General features: G+C 47.3%; 1 protein-coding gene across 2 annotated transcripts in view; it reads left to right on the plus strand.

Moving 5' to 3' along the window:
- The first annotated feature begins 3,399 nt into the window (after positions 1-3,399).
- The window catches only part of SYDE2 (synapse defective Rho GTPase homolog 2), a 30,522-nt gene continuing 16,668 nt past the window's right edge, over positions 3,400-17,253 (plus strand). The window contains exons 1-3 of one of the 2 annotated variants that reach the window (XM_055815820.1): positions 3,400-3,666; positions 7,141-7,869; positions 16,086-17,185. In XM_055815820.1, the coding sequence (XP_055671795.1) occupies positions 3,558-3,666; positions 7,141-7,869; positions 16,086-17,185 (1,938 nt within the window). In that variant the 5' untranslated portion in view covers positions 3,400-3,557. Of the gene's footprint in view, positions 3,667-3,768; positions 4,773-7,140; positions 7,870-16,085; positions 17,186-17,253 lie in introns of those variants that run through there. The other variant, XM_027788189.2, reaches the window with a different exon arrangement.

The following is a 17,253-nucleotide window of genomic DNA, read 5'->3' on the forward strand; positions in this document are numbered from 1 at the left end:
CTTGAAGTAGCTTCTACTTTTTGCAGAAGGCTGAGTAAAAGGACTCGCGTTCAGCAGTGTGTGCTTTGCAGCTCCTGAACAAAACAGGCTGAGCTGAAAACAAAAGCTCAGCTTTGACTCTTACTCCACTGGCTCAAGTTAGTTCCAGCCAGATCCTTAATGTTATTTTATCTGCAGGGTTGTGGGGTTTTTTTTGTGTGAGATCAATGCCAACTCTATTGGGCAAATACGGGATGCATAGGGATTTAAAAAATATCCAGCTGCCAACAAGAAAAAGTGCTTTGTAACCACAGTTTGGAATGGAAACAATTTTCTAAGATACAGATCAAACTGTGTTTATAGACTCAACTACTGGCAGCTTTTCACCGAGCTATTTCCTGTGTGCCTATTGCATAGAGGAATAATCTAAATGCTTAAGCTAACATTTAAAACCGTATAGAACATGAAGAAAATACTGTGTGAACCAGCAAAGGAGACACAATGATGATGAATTTTCTTTTGTTTCCGTAGCTAATACTCATGGGAGAAGGCAGTACTCCACACCAAACATCACCGCCCCAGTTCTTTGCAGGATTTGGTCCTTACTCTGGCTAGCAGCGACTTTTACTGAAATGGCTTTAATTGCTAAGAGAAAGTATCCAGGTAACAAAAATTTCCAAAAATGCCACCTGAATAAAAAGAACTTGCTAAAAGTTACATACAGTTACTTCAAGTGCAGTAAGTTATTATTCATTAGGGAGCTAATTCAGACAGTCTAAAGCACAGGTAGACAGGAGGAATCTGATTTCCCATTAGAACAGGTGGGAAATCTGCAGGTGTGGAGATGACAGTGAAGGTAGGCACAGACTTCTTTTGTTCACTCAATTTGAAATGGTTGCAACAACTTTTTCTTGCAGAAACAGCCCAGAGATCATCTGCTAGCTGTTTTGAATATTTTCAGTGGGTTTTAACGGAGCAGATTCCCTTTTCCAGACTTCAAATGCATGCCCTTTGGTTCAGGCATACATTTGCTGGTGGCACAGCTAACCTCCTGATAACATCAGTAAGGTCAGCGTAGTTGAGCTGTGATGCCCATGCAGAATTTTACCGGGGATTTTGTCACTGATGTTCTGCTCAGCTGGACTTCTTTCCTTCTACCCAAACCATGTGCGAGCTAGGGAGAATGGCAGTTCCAGTACAAGGAAAGGTTTTGAGTTGGGAGAGTAATATAGGTTGAACGGGAGCTCTGGAGGTCCTCTGGTCAGCCCCAACACAGAGCAGGAGCTGTGTAGGTGAGCTTGGCCAGGGCCAGCCAAGTTTTCAGTGTCTCCAAGGTGGAGTTCCCACAGCTTTTCTGGGCAACCTGTTTCAGCATCTGACTATACTATGAACACCACCACCACCACCACCAAAAAACCCCCAACATCAAATATGTTTATACTTTTATTCTTTGACTGTATCCTTGCAGATCAGGACTGCAGTGCTGGAAGGTATAGTAAAAGGCTGACTTTTTCATACTGATTCCAGCCTGGAAATCAAAGGGGTTTTTGGGAATGAAAGCTTAACCACTCAAACGGGTAAGATCAGGTTGGAGGAGGCGGTGCTGGGCTTTGCCTGGGCCCATAGGTAAAAAAGGAAATGTAGCTATGAATTGATCTGCTGGAGGCAGATGCATTAATTGTGCACAGTGAGTGCACTGTCAGAAAAGCACTGACAGTTTTGGTTTTATGCATTTCTTGCCTGCTGCTTTGCCTGAGATGCTGCTCCTAACCCAGCCCACGCATGCTGTGATGCGGCTGTCAGAGGGGCAGGATGTGACCACGCAGGAACAGGGGCCAGGCAGAGCTGTTGGGCCTTGCAGCTCCTCACCTGCACAGTAGTGAGTGTTGGGAGCCTCAGCCGCCACCATCTCACCTGATTTTTCCCAAACAAAGGCATTCTGGAATGGTTTTACATCTTGCTCCTAAAATGGTACACAGATATTTCCCAATATGTGTGTTTAAAGGAGTGCAAATGGTTTCAAAAGACAGGATGGCAGAATGGCATTTCAAGTTGTTGCAATGTGACGTAGGATAACTATTGGGAGATTTATTTTAGATGAAGAGAAATCATAACTACTCTGTAATGGGCTTTTCTACATTGTAGAAGTACAGGTATTACTGGGTTACTACTGGTGGTGTCTCACATATAAACATTCAAAATTTTAACCTAATTTTGTTCTTCAGGAAGATTTCCTTTCAAATGATTGAATCATTAAACCACCCTCAAAAATTGTTAAGAGGGGAAATCTGTGAATGTGTGTGACATTTGTGAGCTGCCGTGGTTTTCCCCAGGACCAAATGAGCGCTTCCTTTGGCCCACTGCGGGGCTGGCCGTGTGCCGGGGGTGCTGTGCTCGGGTGCGGGAAGGCTGCATCCCACCTGCCACTGACGGGTAGGAGACGGCGAAGGAGACCCACCGCGAGATAGGCGTGTTGCAGATCGCTTGTAGGACGTGTTGTATCCTACAGGTTGCAAAACATATTCCTGAAGCTGCTTATAACAAAACGAAATGCAGGAGGCACGGACCCATGGAAGTGTTCACCAATGAAAGGTGCTGCAGCACTTTATCTGGGTACAAAAATCAGCGATGTGCCGTTCCATTCCCCAGGGCAGGTTTCGGGGCTGTGCACTTGCTAATGGAACTGATGTTCGATGCAGCTGAGCAAGATGCACACAAACCCCGAATTTTCGCCCGCGTCAGCAGCCTGTGCAGCATCCATGCTGCCCTCATGCCACGTGTCTTCCACCTGTGTGGCATTTCGGTTGGAACACTAGAGTGGCCACCACCGAGGCCAACCTCGCCCCCGCGTTGCTGGCACTGCTCTGGGCAAAGGCTCTCGGAGGGCCAGCCGTGCTGCCCGGAGCGGCCTAAAGTCCTGCCGGGGAGCGGGGCTGCCGCAGCACGGCCTGAGCCCAGAGGGGAGAAATTAGCTCGCAGCCTACAGATTGGTTTCTTGGGGGGCAATTACCGTGAGGGGGAAAGCAGCATTTAAAACGTGGATCCCCAGCGCTGTGGCGGGGCAGGCCGTGCGCACGGTGACGGAGGATGCCCGGGTGCAGCCCGGCAACGGTGGCTCACGGGCTCGGGCGACCGTGCCCGAGGCGGGCGGGCCCGGGGCAGCCCGGCCACCTGCCCGCGGTGACCCCAGGTGCTCAGGCCGCCACCGGCAGGCACAGCGGGCCCCCAGCCCCGCACCGTAGGGGCCGGGTCCCCTCCGGCGGGCCGGGGCGGCACCCCTTCCCCTCCGCGCCGCAGGGGCCGTCCCGGGCGGTGCAGCCCCCGCCGCGGCAGCGGGCGCCCCTGGGGCGGGGCGGGGCGGGGCGGGCGGCGCCCCCCGGCGGGCATGCGCAGTGCGCGCCGCCCTCTCACCCCGCTCAGCTATGCCAAGTATGTGCGCGGCGGAGCCGGGGCCGGGCGCGCGGAGCCACGCCGCCATGGGGCAGCGCGGCCCAGGGCTGCCGCCGCCGCTGCGCAGGGGGGCTGCCGGCTCCCGCGGGCCGGGGGGCAGCGCCCGCTGAGGGCGGCAGCACCCAGGTATGGCCGACCCGCTCCGCAGGACGCTCTCCAAGCTGCGGGGCAGGAGGTCCCAGCGCGGCGCGGCGGCGGGCGCCGGGCACCGCCACGGCGGGATCTGCGCCCCGCAGGGTAAGTGTGCGCCGCCGGGCCCCGGCTGTCCGCCCGCCCGCGGCCACCCCTTCGCCAGCCGAGCGGCCGGTGCCCCCGCCGCCCAGGGACTCGGAGCCCCGGGGCGCGCCGTGCCCGCTCCCCGGGGAGCCGCGGGCCGGGGCCGCCCCTGGTCTCGGCTCTCGGGCCGGCCCGCAGCGGTAGCGTCGTCGCGGCAGTAACCGCTCTTCCTCTCGGGGTGAGGGCTCCCGCAGCGGAGCCGGCTCCGGGCTCGCACCCGCGCCGTGCGGGAACCGCCGCGGCTCCCTGCCCCGCCGCCGCCTGCGGCTCCTGCGCGCTGCTTGGCTGGCTTCTCGAGGTGCATTTGACGGCTTCCAGAGCGGTGTTGAGTCCTGCTGTAGTTCCCCTTAAACTCCTAATTATTTTATAGTTTTGCTAGAAAACTTAGTGGCGCAAGAAAACGCGTTGAAAATAGCCGCCAGAAGGGCCGGGACTTGTGTCCCGGTGCGGGCAACGCCGGTGCGCGGCGGCGCTTCCCCCGGGCGGGGCGGGGGCGGCCGTCGCCCCCTTGGGCTTCACACGCGGCGCCTCCGCGTTCGGACCGTGCCGCTGTTGTTACCGCAATGGCTTAGCTTTTCAGTGTATTTTTAAATTTTTTAAATGCATTTAAGTTTCCGTAGGTAGAGGGGAAGGTGAAGGGGGCACCCGACTCCTTAAATACTGCATCGAAGCCTCTTGGGAAGGAACCGTTGTCGCGTTCTGTATTTGCACGGAGGTCTGGGCTGCCTTTTTAGCATATGTTAAATATATTAAAGTACAAATAGACAGTAGGCAGCGTTCTTCTGAGTGAAACTTTGCTCCAGAACAAAAACTCCGTGCCTGACCTGTGTATCTCTGAAAGCTTTGTATTTATTTAAAATTGGCTCGTTACTGTAACATCTAACGACCTGGAAAACTCACTCTGTGATACTGAACCGCTGGTTGTGCAGATACTTGCATGTGAAACAGTTACTAAAATAAACACAGGCATAAGGGCTTTCAGGAGCAGGGCCAAGTTCGAGCAGAGGGGAAGCAACGCTTGCAAATATTGCTATCGCCTGCAAAAACTGCAGCTGGAAGATGTATGGGTAAGTGCATCATTTAGAAGAGATTCAGTGAACACTTCCAATCGATGACCTCTGTCAGCACGTTGGCTGGGTGGGAGACTGAGAAGGGCTGCTTTTGGGTACGTGTGGTAGCTGGCGTGTCTCTGCAAGCAGTAGGATTACGGGAGTGTGCTGGAGGTGCTTGCTTATTAATGTTTCTGTGGTAAGCTTTTGCGGATGGTTTGTTATCGAGGTACCCGGATGCATGTTGAAAACAAAGGTGAACTTGCTCTGTGCGTTTGCTGTGGCTGGGACCAAAGGGCAGCCAGAGGCTGATGCCAGATGTGGCACTGGGTATATATTTAGGCACCCTGTACTACTTAGGAGCCTGCCGCTTTGGGAATTGTAGGCTGCCTTAACGGCAGGAGGTTATGTGGAAGGGCCTGCGTGTCTATGCTGAAACAGGACATAATTTTCTTTGTGGAAATATAGCTCTCGGATGCTCCCATCGATTTGTGCCACTGGAGCAGGGGCCGTGCCTTGGGCTGGCCATGCAGAAGTTGGAGGGCTTTGAGGTTGCCGTCACCGGCGGGAGGATGCCTGCCCAAGAGGTCACCGATCCAAACTGACTTCTTGGAAATGCAGCCATAGCCCTGTGCCTGCTGCAGATTGGTTTCCTCTTCTTTTGGTTAGTTCTTATTTGAAAGAGTAGTAAAATTGTGTGAAGGGGAGCCTTTACGGTGGCACGCTTACGTTTCCAGGCTCTGGGTGGGGGAAGGAATACAGCTGCTGCCAAATCACTGAAACTTTGCCAGAGATCTGCGTCCTCAGCCCTGCTTTCACGTTTTCCCTAGATTCTGTTAACATGCTGACTTGGGCCCTAGTGTAGCAAAGCACTTCAGTGAAGGTGTGTACAGGCTTCAAAACGAGCACGGTTAATTTTGTTAGTTCTTTGAACCAAGTTAATTCTTCAGGTAACAAATGGTGTTTATATTGTAGTTTAGCTAAACAAGTAAACCTCACTTTTAAAATAAAATCATTAAATGATGAATCTTTCATCAAATGAAATGATGGTGTTTCAGATCTTATCAAGGATCTCTTCTATCATTAAAAGTACAAACCTAAAAAAAGGGTCGAAGGGAAGGTGTTCAAGTGACAGTCTCGTTCCTGTCTCCCTGTCTACAGTGAACTTGGCTGGCTTTACAGAGCTGCTCCTTGAGTCCTCCAGAGAGGTGCCCATATTTTAAGATCCATTATTGGTGTGTAAATAATTTTTTTGCTGAGAATAATGTTCAAGCAGTATCAAATAGCTGCTTCCAGCTGGAATTTCCAGTTGCAGAGGGCTTCGCATGAAAACAAGTTTTCTGTTTTATGAGAACGCAGTTATCCTCATTTAGACTTGGTGGCTGAGCAAACCCTGTCTGGGTTGTCCTCCTCCGCGGAGGGTTGGCTGACCTCCATTCCCTGTTTGTAAGTTGGATGCATTTGCAGCTTTCCTTCCAGTCCTAGCGAAGGGGCCGGTGCTTGCTTGGGCGTGAGGTGCTGTCTTCTTGCACCCCCCTGGACGGACTGCTGTGGTGCCCTGCAGCCTGCTGGGGGTACCAGGGGTATGGCACTGCTGCTGGTGGGCTGCTTGGGCGTGCTCAGACACGGGGCCTAAACAAAGTGACTTTTTTGATGCATGATTAAACATTTGGCTGTTGCTTTAAAGAAATTGTGTCAAGTTCTGGGAGCAGTCAGTGGAATTTGATCAGGTGTCGCATGCAGTTTTTGTTGTGTGATAAGGTACTTCAAAACTTCCCAGCATTTCTTCCTCCTGCCTTCCTTTCAAGGTGGTGTGTTTCATTTTATTCCCCACAAATCAGGGGATGCTTCTGTCTTAAGTATAGGATAAAGCTGGTAAGGACAGCCCTTTCTGGAGGTTTTTGTGCAGGAGATATCCTGACCTTTATTTATATGTAAGTCTAGAAGGGAGGCTGTGTGGGGTTTTTGTAGCCATTTAAGTGGTACATTACATGGAAATCGGGGACTGTTTCTTCATTGATGTAAGTAAACTGGAGAAATACTATGTAGCAACTTTTCAAACCAATTCTACCTGAACTTTGCAGGAAAAAAGCAGCTATTTCTATGTAAGTATGCGTGACCTTTCAGCAGAGCTATCTCACTGCCATTTATATAAATTACATGGTGTTAAAAATACAGCCAAACAAGCCTGACTCTATTAATTATGTACTTGTTCTCCTGTGAGAGGCTGATGTGATCACAAAACTAGATTTCAACTTATCTTTTGTCCTCTTGAATGAGGTCTAATGCAGATGTCTTGTGGCAGCGTGTGTTCATCTGTCAAAAGCAAAACGATAAACTAAATATTTGTCTTTCCCTCTCTTTTTGCCTTTCTTTCTGGGAACAGATTTAATAGAAAATGTTTACATAGCTTCGAGAAGCAGGAAGGAGCCCAAGTCCCCCCAGGCCAGCGAGGTCCCTGAGCACAAGCCGCAGGTGAACAGCATTACTGTTTCTAAGAAACGCAGCTGGCTACAGCAGAGCACACACCGACCTCCTCCTCGGGAAGAAGATGACCCCTGTAAGGAAACGCACGGGGCCGTTATCCTGGTACCCAAATCTCCCATCCCGCTGCCTGAGCCTGTGGTGCCACGGGCTCCTTCCACATCCCCAGTGGGGCGGCAGCGCCCCACACGAAGCTGCGCTCCTGTGGGTGCCCTACCAAGCACCGCGAGCCCTGCTGCGCCCAGGAGCGCTGCTTTGGACTTTGGTGAGGATGATGATGCAGATGATGAAGGAGAAATATGGTACAACCCGATCCCTGAAGACGATGAGCCTGATTTGCCAAGGATCTGCCTTTCTGCTGTGAATAGCCCTGGTGCTGTGGGCTCCGCGGCTGTTTGGTACCACCCCACCCCTGGGGGTGACTCTGGGATGGCCATGAGTCCCAGTGAGGGTCCCCCACGCTGCACGGAGAGTGTGGGGAGCAGTCGGATGGCTCAGCCTAGCGAAGAGAGTCAGGCTGATGCCGCGCATCCTGGGGAGCACGTGCAGCAGCACTGGCAGAGGTTTGCCTGCAAGGCTCCCAGTGTGCCAGCAGTAGAGGACAATCCTGCCTTTAAGTGCCCTTCAACAGGTAAGAGGCTTCAGGAACATAAAAGTGCCATGTTCTCTGTTTTCTTTTAGAGGAATAATAAACCCTCGTTATGTCTCTTTTCTATTTCTCCCCCTTTTTATCTTTATCAAGCAAACTTGTGGAGTTATCATTTATCAAGCAAAAAGGTGGAAATACATGTCATGTTCATAAAAAAAGACTCAAATTGTGAGACTGATACCTACTAAATGTAGAGCTGCACAGTTTTTTGTCAGTCAGTTTGTTCACGGCATGTCCAGGTGTAGTTGTCCTCTGTGCTCTTGGGCCTCCATCTTGCTGAAGATGAAGGCTTTACAAAGCGAGCTTGCCAAAGGCTGGTAATGTGAGGACACGCTGGCTTTCCTTTGTTAGCTAGTGTCTAACCCTGGCCTTGGATTCCAGCCTCGAAGCTACTTAATATCTGCATAAGTTTCTTTAACTTGCTGTCTGGGACTTTTTATTAAAGACTTTTTGGAAGACTGTATAAACGCTATTCATCACGTCGCTTTCTGTAATTGCTGTCTTGTTGGCTGTCTCAGGCTAATCTAATAGACTGGAGAGGAGTGGTTTTCACTCTCAGAAGCCAGCCTCTTTGTTTCTTGTTATCTTTGGCTGAGTGTTTGGTAGTCTCATTTCCATAATTCCATTAGCGTGTGAGTTCAACATTTTATTAAAGATTTTTCCCAGTCTATTAAAAAAAAACAAACAAAAATAAAGCCACACCGAACAAAAGTAAGCGTAAAACCCCCAACCCTTTCCAGAGAGGTATTATTTTTAATTAGTGATGTGTCTTACATTATCTTGACCTTAACTCTAGTATCCTGTTGAGAGTTAGAAACAGTGTAAACTTCAAGACACAGGGAATTCCATGTTCCCCGGTTTGGAGAAAGTTCACCTTTTCTTTGCACTGCCATTTAAGAGCCTGTATTTCTGTGTGGCTCAGGAGCGAGGACCTGAAACGCTGGCTTTGGAGCCCGGAGCCCACAGCTGGGGTTGGTCTCGCCATCCCAGCAAGGCCCTGGCCCCGCATCCCTGCCGGCCGGCAGACGCTGTGCCTGGATTCCCAGTGCGGAGATTGCTTCTGGGAATGGGGCTTGTTTTTAAAGGCACCAGAGCAACCGCTGTAAACAGCGGAACAAAAAACCACTTGGTCTTCTCTTCTGGGAGCTCACATTTTGTTCTTTTTGTGGAAGTGCTGCAGATACAAGTGTATTTTTAGTTGCAAAGTGTGTTAAAGTTGTCGGGTGTTTATTTAGAAATAGCTCACTTTATTGCTGCATTAAATACTTAGACCAGTTGTATTTGCTTGCAAGAGGGATGGAATACCATGTCATTAGGTAGATTTTTTTGTCATCTTTGGATCTCTAGGTGCTTTGGAGACGTCAATAAGCATGGTTATTTAAGAAAGCTGTATATGTGTATCCTGCAAGCTGTTTGAACCCCCGTTTAGGTGGTTAATCTCTCAGTATATAGGTGACTTTTTTAAAAAAAATCAATCTCTTTATGTAAGAAGAAAAAGGTCAAAATTGTTTTCATACTGAAGAAACGTTTATTTCTCAAAGCAAAATTGCCCATTTAAACTGTCTCGTGAAGCCAGGAGGAGTGTTATATATTTCACTCGATAGGTTTGTTATGCAGTGAGTTAATTAAGGTACTTTAAAAGCAGCTTTCCTTTTGCATGTATTGAATAGTGATCACATTGAATAGATTAATTGATGATGAAGTGGACCCCTGCTGCTCAGTAATTGGCTTTATTACGGAGAAGTGGCTTAGTTCTTCTTTTTAATCCAGTTAAGGTATCTACAGTTATTTTCAGTCAAATTTAAAATGACAGCTCATCCATACAAAATCGCTGCATGAAGGGCAACATGGCCAATTTAACTTTGTGTTAGGAGCTTGTCTGATTATACAACCGCTATGAAATAGCTGTCTGCAGAGAGCTGGGTATGGTAAGCAGTAACTCCTGACAAATAAGCAGCAATAACTCCTGACAAATAAGCAATTACTGCTTTGGGGGAAAGTCTGCTTACCTTCCTTATTGATAGGAAATTATGTATGTCAATATTGGTTAACATTAGAGTCTAAAGTATTAGATCTTGGGAAGGGTAGACAGAAAATGTGGGGAATATAAAAGCCAGCAAAATATCTTAGTTGTTCGTTTTGTCATTTGCTGTTTCCTTCTTTGGATAAGGGAATCAATTTTACCTTCCAAACATTACACATTGCTGCCTTATTTGGATTTCCCACTTAGTAGAGGGAAAATGGTCGTGGATTTTTTATTTTTAGAGTCTCATTATTAGACAGAAGATTAAAAAAAAATGAATGATAGAATTCAGTTATTGGGGGAATCTACAGCAGCGAGTAGATATTTCTATAAATGTTATCAATAAGATGGATCATCATTGTAGAGGTGCTAATTTACTCCATAGTCTTTAATTTACACCATTAGTTCCTGGTGTTGATCTGGTTACTTTCTACAGTAAATGCCGTTTGTGTTAATAGGATTTGTCAGGTAATTCCTTAATGAATAATTCTAGACATGATGGCTTTTAAAAAGAAACTGATTAAAAATAAGGCGCCCCTATAGCAGAGCTAGGGGAAATAATTCATGTATTTTGTTTGTAGCAAGGATATCAGAGGTAAGAATAAGAAGGTAACTTGGTTCCGAGTTAGTAATGTAGAAACATAGTGCCAGCTCTTGCTCTCAGGTCTGGGAGGAGTTTAAGTGGAAAAGGACCCTGGGTCTCCTTGCACAGGCAAATGGTTATGATTAGAAAATAGGATTTTTTTTTTTAAATAAATACAGCATGAAAAATTAGAAATATAGTTTTTTGCATATGTAAAATGTTAAAGTAAATTCTCTTTACAGCTTTTCAGGGTTGAGCTCTAACTGTATGTTTTTGTAGATGTATCACCTGCAAAATGTTGAAGAAAACCAGCCCTTTATAATGTTGGCCCCTGTGACAGATTTACGTTGTGGAGCTCGGAATAGTGCCTTCTGAAGAATTTGTAATATTTTTGCTTTTGGTGAGGATTACTGTTGGGATTAGTGTCCACCTAGTCAGTGGAATCATGTCATGTGTCTGTACCTTGAAGACATCCTGGTAGGACTTACACACTGTAGGTTGCCTGGCTCTGCACTGTGCTTTTGCTACTGAAAATGTACATGTCTTAGCTATCTGGATGGAAAATCCTGGTAGGAATCACCATAAACAGGTAATTTTTTCCCAGTGTTGTAGGAAGTAAAGATTGATGGCATATTCCTGCTTAACCCCATTACATGCCAGCTGGAGCTTGGTTTAAATCACACTAAAACTACATTGCTCTTCTCCACTGAGACTGTGACCACCATCCTGGTTTCCAAATACATCTGTTGGGGCCAATGCAGGCAAATATTTTGCATGCTTAAATGTTGCAAATAAGCTCCCAGCAATATACGTATACTGGGCAGCAAATCCTATCTACCAATTTCCTTCCACACGTTGCAAATACTATTTGCTTAATTACTTTTTTCCAGATGGAAGATGCTTTGTGATATAACTCTTTTCCACGTGCAAGGAGCTTTGGTTTAATGATGTGGAAAAGCATTCATGCGAAATATTTGTGTTATATTTGAGATGCCAAAATGGTTTGGTGTGTGGCAGAAAGGTCCCCCTGCTCCCTCTTTCCCCTGCAGACCTGAAGCCAGTTTGTCGATGGGCTTTTGGGGAGTTTGTGTACCTTTTGAACGTCAAGGGCTTATCCATGCATGTGTCTTTGATCCATGGAGTGCCAGTGCCATAACGACCTGCTGGTGAAAAGCAAAAGGGTGTAGCTTTTGTGAAGTGGAAGCAGTAAATTTAAAATAGCTACTGCCTTTTTCAGTTTCTGATTTGTGTCGAGTAACTGTTTATATCTTCTGACTAGGGAAATGGGGGCAAAACTCCTTTTCATGCCACAGAAGACACAGCGAGGGGAGGAAATCTTGGTGGGAGCAGCCCAACTGGACAGTGCTTGGCAGCAGCCACACAGCTGCCGCTTGTGTCTTGGTGGGATGCCAGTGTCTGAATAGAGCTGACTGGTTTACGTGCATTGCAGAATCATTAGTGTTTAAAATATCTGCAACAAACTCATGCTTGTTTGTAGATACCGAGCTCTTCAAGTCCGGTCAGACATCTAAAGTACTGTTACATGTGCTTGTTCTTCTCTCTGATGAGATGCTGCTGTCGAGGATGCTCTGAGGATTGCCACTGTGATGAAGAGCAGGCAGTGGTCAGCCCTGTCACCTCGCAGAAGGCATGAGTCTCCAGAGGTTATGCTCTAATCACCTCCTGTTTCAATCAATAGGCTATTTAAAGCAATTTATTTTATATCTTTTGCTTCTGTAAAAGTGATCCCTGGGTTGATGGGTTTATCATGACTTAATTAATGTCAGTGTGCATAGCATTTGAAGAAAGCAAACTACCTTTACAGAGCTCTTGGAGGTAATTTTTGTGTGTGGTGGTTTTTTTGTGTTTGTTTATTTTTTTTTTAACCTTTTTAATAATTTCTCCATTCCCTAACTCTGAAGCGGTCTGGAGAATGGTAGGGAAATTAAATTACCTATCAGGTTTAGTTTGGTGGAACTCAGCATTTCCATTAGCTATGAGAGTGGCCAATTGGGACTTTACAGCTTTTCTGAGGAACTTTAAAATGACTCAGAAACCCTACCTTAAGCGATGAGGAATGTAACACGTATAACAGGGTAATCAAATGTGTCTGTAGAATAGGATGTGTTGCTGGCAGTGGGTATGACTGTGATATATGTGCCCAAGCACATGTAAATAATGTTAAGCAGGGTCAGACGAGCTTTTTTGCTGTGCTAGATCACTACATCTGTCTGGCAGGCACTGTGTCGTATGTACTCAGACAGTTTGAGTCCTCTCTTCCCTTAGGGCAGCGTTGTGTTGGGCTACGGTCCGGTCCGTCAGCGCCAGTCTGCTCGACCAAGGGGGCCGCAGCAATTGCCCTGCAGAGCAGACACCTGGCCGGGTGGGGTGGGAGAGGGGGTCTGGGTTTGTGAGGCACTGTGGGCTGTTTGTGTCTCTCCAGCTCTGTTTCTTTGATCATGAGAAGGCTTTATCCTTTCACGCAGCCGTATCGCTGAACAAAATAAGAAGTGGCTTTGCTAGTCAAGCTGCACAAATAGCTGATGGAAGCAGTCACTTATGATGTTGAGTCCATTTGACTTGGATTGCAATTTTTTTGCTGTATTACTCATGCTGGTAAAGTTTCTGGAAAGCATAAGGTAAATGTAGTAAAGATGGTATATCATGGAACAGCTCAGGCTGGACAGGACCTGGGAAGATAATCTGGTCCACCCTTTGGTGGGAAAGGGAGCCTAGATGAGATTACCTAACACCCTGTCCAGTTCCATCTTGAAAACCTGTAGTGATGGGGACTCTACTATGTCTCTGGAGAGGCTGTTCTAGTGATTGAGTGTTATCATTGTAAAAAATAAATTTATATATATACACACACACACACACACACATATAGTCAGCTGCGTACATAAAACTGACCATCCCCTTGCTGGTCTGGTAGTCACTTACACAACAGGTGCCTCTTACGTTTCACCTCTTTCTACCATCCTGCTGTAAGGATATTTTTGAAGTTTAACTGCTGAGATGGGGTGTGTGGTGGCAGAGCGAGTGGGGACAGGGACAGCGAGGAGCCTGTTTGCAGCACAGCCTTGCAGCTTGTTCAAGGAACAAGGCACAGCTCAGTTCCTCCGGCACCCGTGTGGGAAAGCGACGTCGGATGGGTAGGCTGGGAAGTGACGTGTTCCCAGACTGTGCTACAGCTCCTTTTGCAGCTTATTCAGAGTAGTCATGTACACTCTTTAAAATTGCATGCATACCTCAGCGCATTGCTGGCTTTAGTGGAACAGCATGTGGCTGAACGCTGGTGGGAATACCATCCTGCATAATACTCGACTGTTAAGTTTCTCCCAGCCACATATTTCATTTTAACTGGTTGGTGCTGAACACAGCAGAAGTCGGACACATAGAAGTCAGAATGTTAGATTGACTCTTCAGTTTTAATGAGCTGGAGGGCAAGTTTAATTTGCTGGCTTGCTTTTCCAAGCCTGTGCCAGAGACTTTTGACAGAGAGGGAAGATGAATGTTAGTGGGCTGCAGCGTGGCACGGATGGCTACAGAGCACTCCAGGCCAGCCCACCCGTGGGACCGTGCTGTGATTTGCAGTACAAGGGAAGGCTTTGTCCGCTTTTATCAAACGCCACATTTCTAACTAGCTGCTTGCCAGAAAAGCACAGCAGGCGTGCTAGAAATAGCCCTTTCTCTGCGAGGGAACTACTTCCGTGAGATGCAGGACTAAATTCGTTTTCTTCTGTCACTCTGGAAAAGATTCTATGTACTGTTCTCCGTAACTGAAACTTTCCCTTATAAAGATACTCTTCCAAGCGACTATCTGCAATGGTTACTGAAGGCAAACTTCTGCTGGGACCAGAACTAGTCTTCATAGGGTTGTTGGGTTTTTTGCAGGGGGACAGGACAGGGATGGGGTCAGACCAAACCCACAACAAATCACTTTGGTCAAAGACCAGATCGCCTGATTTGGCTGTATAAGTGAAGTATAAAAAGTAAGTTACAGCTAAATGGTGAAAATTAATTTGGATGAACAAGGGACTTGTAAAAATCACTAGATGTATGGTGATTTGGACTTGAAGTTTAGAATGCAAAGCAGTAAGCCTTTGAGAAATCTGTAAGAGAAATCTCTGTGAAGTATGTCTTGCTGGGTATCTCATGAAACCAACACTTTTTTCTGTTTATATGCTGTAAATTGACTCTCCCTTTCCCTGTCTAGGAAGCGGGGGGATGCCAGGCAGATAGGGACGCTGGAGTCTCGGTGTGCTGCTGGGGCTAAGTCCACCCGGCAGGGTTGGTGTGCTTGGGGTCTCCACAGCACCATCACCTGCACAGGGGAGGCTACGCGGGTCCTGTTGGGAGCTGCTAACGATTGCAAAGTGCTGAGTACATGGGGTGGTTATTGCTAGCAAGAACCACTGCTGGTTTCTCAAGGGATAGAAAAGTGACTCTAAGTGGAAGTGCTCATATAATTTTATTAATATCTATCATTCTAACCTCAGTTCCCCTCTTGCATGCTTCATTAACTGGTGTAAATTCATTGCCTTTCCTGCGGTCATTACTGCCTCATGCTGGTGACAGTGAGAAAAGCTTAAGCTGTAACTTGGTCTCTGGATTTCCTCGACTGTTGGAGCACGAGGTGAACAGCAGGTTCCTGGACTATGTGCAGTGCTGGCTTACGTCTGGTTGTGTTCCTTAAATAGTTGTCTTTTACTGCTAAATTGAGAGAATCTTTTTTGCTCTTTAGGATCAGTGCCTACTGTTGTTTGTTTTTTTTTTATCTTGAAAGGTGGGTGATTTCACATGAGATCGTCACTTGGGAACCATATACTTCTAAGCTCTGCCGTAGGATGGTTGTGCCAGGAAAGATGGAAACTTGCTGGCAGGAATAAGGCAGTGCAGGGTGCAGCTTTTGGAAGGAATAAATCCTCGTGTTGTGCCGCCTCCTCCACCCTGTGGCAGAAAGGAGGTGCTGTGAGAAATGGAAGAGGTGTGAGGCACTGCCTGCACCTACACAGGAGGGATTTAGGGCTCTTTGGGATAATAGACTGACATGCACAAGAGTAGCCATATTCTTTACTAGAGATGAGTGTCTGTCTTCTGGACCTAAGAGGAGTGGGCAGTGCTGATGGGCTGGCTATGTAGCTAACTGCTTTGTAAACAAGGCTGCATTTGCCATATTCCAGTGTTTTCCCAGTTAAGGCTGATTTTGTTGCACCTGTGCCGCAGGAATGCAGCCATGTCTGCTTGTATGGGAGATACAGCACAAACGGATTGAGCTGAATGTAGCGGGTGAGATAGCTCATTCGTTTATATGTAGTTTCTGGCCCTTTCATCTCCGTAAAGCAGAACAAATCTGGCTTTTGACGATGAACTGCCAAATTTGGCTGAACGAGTCAGCAGAGCGCAGTTTTCTGAATGCTCGTGAACATCTGACTGACTGACTGAACGATGGTTGACTGATTGAATTGCTTTTATCAAGGTATGACAAATCAACATGTTTCCCCTAGTTCAAGATTTATTTTCTCATTGCTGTGAACTACAGTTACCGAGTCGTTTGAAAATGACTGTTCCTTCTTTTTTCCTCTAAAGGGTCTGGAGTTGCACTTGCGCACAAGGCTGACATACCCTCAACAGAGGTTTCTCCTCCAAGTCCCAGTCCTCTGAAAAAAAGCGGATCCATCAACTGGCCTTTCCCTGATAGAATTAAATCTCCCAGGACTGTGAGGAAGCTTTCCATGAAAATGAAAAAGCTGCCAGAGCTGAGCAGGAAGCGGAGTGTCAAGGGAGCTTCAAGCCATACTAGTTCAGATAATCCTCCCCCCCTGCTGAAGGGTAGCTGCCAGGATACAAGCCATACGGTGTCTTTGCCATCTTCTGGAAACTCAACCACAGCTGCCAGCAGGAATGTGATAAGTCGTTACCACCTTGACAGCAGTGTGTCATCGCAACACACCTACAAAAAGAAAAGCTCCAGGAGCTCCAAATCCTTCAGCAAAGGTGGTTACCTCAGTGATGGTGACTCTCCTGAGCTTATAACAAAATCGGGTAAACATGGGCATGAAACCAAGTGTGGGAAAGGAAAGGAGAGCCTTCCAAGTAGCAGCGGTAAACCAGAAATAGATATTGACGCCTTCAGACACTACAACTTTTCTGATCAACCCAAGTGCTCTCAGTACATCTCTGGACTCATGAGCATTCACTTTTATGGTGCTGAAGACTTAAAACCACCAAGGATAGACTCAAAAGATGTCTTTTGTGCAATACAGGTTGACTCAGTAAACAAAGCGAGAACAGCCCTGCTTACATGTAGGACAACATTTCTAGATATGGACCACACGTTCAACATAGAAATTGAAAATGCTCAGCACTTAAAGCTGGTGGTGTTCAGCTGGGAGCCCACCCCACGGAAAAACCGGGTCTGTTGTCATGGAACCGTGGCTCTTCCCACTCTCTTCCGAGTGACAAAGACGCATCAGCTGGCTGTCAAACTGGAACCGAGGGGGCTGATTTACGTCAAGCTGTCACTTATGGAGCAGTGGGAGAACTCTCTTGATGGCCTCGATGCAGATCGGGAGCCCGTGATGTTTGGGGTAGATGCTCGGAAAGTTGTAGAGAAGGAAAATGCGGGCTTGATGGTGCCGCTTCTGATGCAGAAATGCATTCTGGAGATTGAAAAGAGAGGCTGTCAGGTACTGTGCGTATTTTCATCTGTTTTGTTAGTATTTCTGTGTCAGGATAGCTGCTGTTGGAATGTGTG

Source organism: Falco peregrinus, chromosome 10, assembly GCF_023634155.1.
Source record: "Falco peregrinus isolate bFalPer1 chromosome 10, bFalPer1.pri, whole genome shotgun sequence".
Lineage (NCBI taxonomy): Eukaryota > Metazoa > Chordata > Aves > Falconiformes > Falconidae > Falco > Falco peregrinus.